The sequence below is a fragment of the Triticum urartu genome, chromosome 5, assembly GCF_003073215.2.
Source record: "Triticum urartu cultivar G1812 chromosome 5, Tu2.1, whole genome shotgun sequence".
In the NCBI taxonomy this organism is placed as follows: Eukaryota; Viridiplantae; Streptophyta; class Magnoliopsida; order Poales; family Poaceae; genus Triticum; species Triticum urartu.
Window position 1 is genome coordinate 61,341,585 of NC_053026.1, and position 6,830 is coordinate 61,348,414.

The 6,830-nt window shown below is 40.8% G+C and overlaps 1 protein-coding gene across 1 annotated transcript; it reads right to left on the reverse strand.

Annotated features, from left to right (window-relative positions):
* Positions 1 to 204: 204 nt before the first annotated feature.
* On the reverse strand, positions 205 to 6,110 carry LOC125507900 (E3 ubiquitin protein ligase DRIP2-like). The gene is made up of 7 exons (XM_048672422.1): positions 5,577 to 6,110; positions 3,825 to 3,924; positions 2,503 to 2,824; positions 1,966 to 2,360; positions 1,813 to 1,863; positions 982 to 1,054; positions 205 to 706 (listed from the first exon to the last, which is right to left on the reverse strand). Exons 1-7 carry the CDS (start codon positions 5,887 to 5,889, stop codon positions 542 to 544), a joined length of 1,419 nt encoding a protein of 472 aa, XP_048528379.1. The 5' UTR covers positions 5,890 to 6,110; the 3' UTR covers positions 205 to 541.
* Positions 6,111 to 6,830: the final 720 nt, after the last annotated feature.

The following is a 6,830-nucleotide window of genomic DNA, read 5'->3' on the forward strand; positions in this document are numbered from 1 at the left end:
CACCCAGGAACAGAACAGCACTCAAATTTCTTTGGCTTCTGATTCCCAATCGAGATATAAATCAGACCTATTACTGCAAATGAACAATACTCCAGTGGGAGTGACGAGGCACGAATCAAACTAAACCAACAGACCATCAGCCATTGGCATGACGCTCCTTTGGAACGAAACTTTCAGCCCAGAAGCAGCCGAGCACTGCAACCATTCACCCCTTCCAGACGAAGGTTGAAACATATCATCACTTTATCCAGCCTCAACATAAGTCAACTTTCGCCAAGTTTAGAACAACAACAGACTTCATCTGTATATAACAAGGGTATAAAACGAACTAGGGGAACATCGAATAAACCCTAAGAGAATCCAACAGCATCAGATCAAGACCAACAAGGTGGGCTGGCTGCAGAACGAGCCAGCCACATTCTTTTCAGTATATGTCGACTGGGAGAGAGAACCCTTTTATCTTTCGAGGACCTCTTCCTTCCCAGGGCAAGGCGCAACCCTTCTGGCGCATCAGGAGATCGCCGGGCGCAGCATGGTGCGCTCAAGACTTCGGCCGCCCATAGGTTATCACCATCACATACTCTCCCCCAGAGGAGCCTACCGACGTCTGCAAATGGCGCGACGGGCCAACCCTCAGCCACCTATCCATCAGGTTGTGCACCGGTTGTATGGGGTTTATTGACTGCCCGCAGCAGCTCAGTTCAACCTGTAAACACCAAGATCAGGTACTGTTCACACAAGCTGTGGTTCTGGACTCAAGAAGAATAACTTAGATGCATAGCTATAGCAGCAGTAAGGTGATAAGAAATGCTGGTAAACATCAGGTGAGTTTGGACTTCTACTTCTAAGATGAAACTTCTAAATTTAAGAGCAAGCCAAAATTTACGCTGATTCCACTTTACAATAATGTGTGTTCTTCTACAAATAATGCTCATAGTTTTGGACAACTCGTAAAACATTAAGCAAAGGTAGAAGTCTCACCTCAGACTCACTTCCAAGACTGAGCTTCTGCATAATATACCTTTGGATGGATGATGCGGCTATACTTCCATCTCTATCATTAGAAAATGCATTAGCCACAACCGAAAAAACTGAAAGATGTATAGATGCAACATAACATAAACAACTGATGATTGCAACAATAAAAATTCAAGTGACCGCACCTACAAGGGGGGAGACTAATCAAACTATGTAAGTTGACTTTTCTATTTTGTTGTATTTTACTTTAATATATGCCAAAAAAGTTAGGTGCGTATTTACAGGAGAAATTTTGAAGCTCACTTGACTCCTCAGCCAAGTTACTTACACATTTTGTACAAACGGACTAAAGTGATCAGCAGGTGGCAAAGAACAACTTAACAAGCTTATAAGTTGTGACAACTGCATTACTACAAGACCATAAAGGAACAAGCTTAGATGTGCAGCTATGCTTATCTCCAAATCTAAGCCCCTTCCATGTGCCCCCTTCTATGAGCTAGACAAAATCCACAATTATGAACTGATCACCAATTTCCACCCACTGGAAGGATACATACTTTGAAACTGAAACTAAATAAGATTTTGCAAATGAATTCATACTTGCATGGTACCATCGCCTAAGACCATGGCATAGTATCTCTGGACATAGTTTTCTTCTATCCAGGTTATTAGCATTCTTTCCTTGGTATTTTACAGTTTTCATGCTATTCCATTAGAAAGATACCATATAAGTTCAATAACCAAGTGTCAAGAGCATCCATTTAAAATGTGGATTTAAAGAACTATTGTGATAGATAAGATCATCAGCAGCAGAGCTGAGGAACATGAGCTTACTTTATTCTCAAATAATGGGCAGGTATCTGTGGCAAGGGTGGGACACCTTTCCTGAAAATATTTGAATGACAGAAGATCAAAGGGGAGGTGGGAGACACCTAAGATAATGTTTTCACTGAATTGAAGATAACTGATACTATAATCTTGACTTACTGCTCAAACGAGGCAATCAATGAGAACCATACGGGGTTCAGTGCCCTACTATTCTGGGCCTTCTGGCTAGCTGCAGCAACAGAAGTTGCATTCTTCGTCCGGCCAGTCCCTTTCTTTTTAAGCATTACTGGCTGTGGAGCATCTTTCTTGTCATCTTGAAATCTGGTCTTCCGTAGATTCTCCACGGGCTTCTCTTTGCTAGCATGTTCACTACTAGGAGATCCATTGGGCTGATCTCCCTTAACAGATGGACTTGACCTGAAGGACTTTGTTTTGCTTGCAGCCTCTACAAGACAGTTTAGAGGTTTCCATAGATCTGCCTTGTCCAAGTCCTTATCATCACCTGCTTTATCTTTATTAGAGTTATGACTTGACGTTTCTGCAATTGATGATGCCTGCAAATAATAACGTCAAATCACTGCTACTGATGACATGATGCACTAAATATACGTAGCTCATGCAAAACACAACAGCAAAGTAAGAAAAAAATGTTAAAAAGCACATTATTCAGTCAGGATGCTACAGCCGTTTTTTTACCTTTCTTCTTGTTTGAGGCACTTTGCTCAAGCTGTCCAGCAAGCTTAAATTATCAGGATGCTTATTGGCGCTACCATTATCCCTTTCTACAGGATCAAGGATAGGACCAAGGCCACGTAATGCAGCGGCAGCCTTCCTAGTAACGGCTCTTGTTCGGCGCCCAGTCAAACCCGTTGTTATTCGAGGTGTGTCAACCACCAATGAAGAGATAGACCTCTCTTTCCTTTTAATAGGCAGTGTAACTGGAGATTCTTTAGCACCGATCTTATTTCTTTTCAATGGGAAAATTTTTGACCTCACGTCTTGTTTATTGTGATCAGCCCTAAAATCAAAATAACAGAAATGAATAGAAGAAAAAGCACAAGTTTAGAATGTAAAATAGCATTCACCATAATAAAATCCCCCAATTCAGAAGAGCTACATGATAAAGTCCCGATCCTAGCAGGAAATAAGGGAAACAGATACTCAATTTAAAGTCAGTAAACATTACATACTCGGTCTCATACTATAGAATTCTATAAAAATATATCTAAAAATGACCTCACAAAAAGCAAATCCAGAAAAATAAACTATGCAAACAGCACTAGTATTTTAGACGAAAAGCAATTCATTAATACAGAAAGAATTACATTTTGCCAGTATACAGATCAATATAAATGGTTTTCTCCATGAACAAATGCTTGAGAAAAGATCTTGAAACAGAGGTATAATGACAGCAAAGTTTTGGTATTAGTAACACTTAAAATGGTGTCAGTTATTGAAAACATAAAATGCTGCCAGATATGAAGAACACTCGAGGTCAACAGTGGATACATATATTTATAAGCAATTTTTATATCAAGCTTAGTGGAATATTCTGTTCCACAATGCATTGCCATAGTAGGAACCTTAGACGGAAGTATATTTCTAACATCATATAAGATAGTTCGCCAAATTGCAGGTGTACAGTTCATTGGCGTGTAACAATCCAGAAGGATGCTCAGAAAGCTTATATATATATTCCAGCTTTATTCAGAAAGCTGGGTAAATCGTTTATACTGCTATTGACTACCTTCAATCTGTAGTTCATTCCAACTATCTGTTTGATGATTTAAGATCAAAATTTAACTCTTAACATATTTTTATACAATGGAAATAGATGCTAACAGTAATCAATCAAGAGAACTTAGCAGTGAAGTAAAAAAAAGACAGAGCAAATAAACATGTATTATGACACTAGAAGACGTAAAAGAACATTTGATAAAGCAAACAATCTAACAGAACAAAAGTTTAACTTCATACAGTGTCTCCCACCCAAAAATATAAGATCAGGAGAAGAATACCTAAGCTTCTCAATTGGGGTGCAGCCGAGATCAATTTTACATACTGGACAATGGTCACACTCTTCATCATTAAGCTTCTTATAGATACACTTTCTACAAACTGCATGATGCCAAGAAAAAAGTTCGAAATAGTGAGGACTCAAGATGTGTGGATTTCATAGCATTGGTGCTTCATTATAGAGGGGTAAAGAAACTGCAGCGTGAAAATTCCTTTCTGTAGAAAACACAAAGAATGCTCTGAAGTGTCTGTACATCATGGAAGAAAATCATGCATGCAAATGAATGAAAACCTGACTCTAGCCTTGACCATATAGCATAAAATTCCCCAAAACTGTTACAATTAAACAAAGGAGGTTGATCGACAAAAAATATCATTAACAATGTTTTTATAACAAAAATTGGATAGGAAAACATTGTAGTAAACTCCTGTGTCCTACAGATTTAAGCAAAGCAACAAGATGTGCATGTTTTTTTTTCAGAAGTTAAAATGGAGATAATATTTCTATCAGCCAATTTGGAACTGTTATTTACTTAACATCCACACATGCCAATCTAAAAAAACAAGAAAAATAAATAAATAAACTAGGAGGAGGTGCGCAATAGATCAAAACCACCTATCTTTCCTCCCAGTTACCAAAATGTCATTAATAAACTAACTACTGTACTTTTTAGTATCAGATATATATCAAAATGAGGTGTCTTCCAAGAAGCTTATTTTAGAACAAAGCTACAATTGGCTAGATAAAATGGTGAAGAGATTTTACAAAAAGGAGACAGAGCTCAAATGATAGTCACACCCTAACCAAAATCAAGTAAAAGGAAACATTGTAGCAATAGATGTGACTATGTGATAGATCAGGTTCATGTATCATTTTACTGCAAGGATTTAAAGCTTGAATCATCTGCCCAAGAGATACCAATGTCACTCCTAACATCTAAACAAAGTGACAATGAAATAATTACAAACACCAGAAACAAATCAAGATTGACAATATCTCAAGGGCACACACGATATGAACAACTACAATTACTGAATTCATGCATGCATAATAATTAGATAGCTTGAAAATATTTACACAACGGTGATTCCACATTGGGGACCCCAAAACAATGTGTACTGTTCCACCAATTACAGGCCAACATTGCAAGTACCCCGCGTGCAAAACAAAGCAATAGGCTAAAATCATCATTCCAATCTCTTACAGCATTAGTATAAATCATGAACTCGAGCTAGATGCTATCTCAGACCAGAGCACGGCAAGTTAATATAACATCACGAATAGTAGCAATGGGGAACTAAACAACTATCTGAACAAGATTATACGCACCAAAGCAGTTGACAGATTTGCACAAAGATAACAAATCTACGTAAACCCATCCGTTGAACCGCAGATTGAATCTACAAGCATGGAAGTTACGAAACGAACACGAGGAACGAGTCCCCCAGATTGACGTGCAATCAAGAGGCGCACCCGCGACACGAGCATAACGCCAGAATCGGACGCACGCAAGAACAATGAACAATGCAAGAACCATGTAGGGGGTGGCAATACAGCATCCCCGGATCAGGGAATGGCGAGCTCGACGCAACCAAAACCGACGTCGCCGACGGCCGAATCCGGAGCCCCAAGAACGCGTCGAATCGCCGCCGCAATGCTCGACACCGCGGGAATCTTCGTAAAGATTTAAGCCTTCGATGCTACCGGCGGCGGCGGCGCCGTACTAGTTGCAGCGGTGGAGCGGGGTACTCACATGTGTGAAGGCACTCGGAGATGGTGGTGGCGTTGCGGAGCAGGCGGTGGCAGAGCTGGCACGTCATGCAGCGCGCGAGCTGCTCCCGCTTCACCATCACCACCCCGCTCCCCTCCACGGCCACGGGCCGCCGCCGCGGTCGCCCCCGCCCCCTCTTCACTCCCCTATCCGCCTGCGCCTCCGCCACCTTCACAGCATCCTCCTTCGCCTGCTCCCCGTCAGCCTCCTCCATCACCTCCACCTCAGCCACCGCCGCCGCCGCCGCCATCGGTGTGTCCTCCGGCGGGGCCGGCGATGCGGGCCCGCTCTGCATGGCGTGGGGCCCCAGCGCAGCTAGCGCCACATGCTGCGGGGGCGCAAAAGCAGGGACTTTCTACCCGCCGCCTCTCCCCTGAGCGTTGAAATGGGAGGAGAGATCGAAGAAGAGGAGGACGCCGACGAGGTGGAAGAAGGGAGTTGAATATGAGAGAGAGAGAGAAATAAGTATTTGCGTATTAATCGAGGGAAGGGGGAAGGAGAAGAAACGGAGGACGGATGGAGAAGCCAGAGAGGTTAATTGCGTTGGTTTTATGTATGTATATATATTGAAATTGGTTTTCTATCCTTGCTTTTGTACTATATATTTTTTTCATTTGCTTTCCTTATCTTTTGCTGTATAAAACACAATAAGTCTGTATTAGGGGGTGTATACACATATTTGTGTCGCAATATATATGGTGAGAAAAATGTGATGTGGTAAGGTTACCGAACATTTCTTCTGATATATGTTATGTATGGCTGGATCCAACACCGTGTTGATAAAAGCAAATATTTTGTATTATTTGCAGCACGAAGCTTCCAGAGATGTAACGGACAATAATAGGCGTATTGCCGTTTCCACTTTTGTCATGGAAAAATAGATGGCAGATAGTTGTTGCTTGTTGTCATCGATAACCGCTTTGCATGAATGTGATTAAATGGGCATATCATGATGATCCTTCGCTGTGAAGCGTAAAAAAATATAATAAATACTATATCTCTCTCAGTTTACAGGGCGTGCACGTATCTTTAGGTCGTCAATTTGACCAACCTAATACAAGTCATATATTACAAAAAATATACCAACATAAACTTCGGAGTTTCTACTTTCAAAATGTATAATTTTTATGTTATATAGTTTATATTAGGGTGATAAAATTGACAACCTAGATATACGCGTAGGACTTATAAACTGAAACAGAGAAAATATTATTAATGTCGCAATATACGCACGTT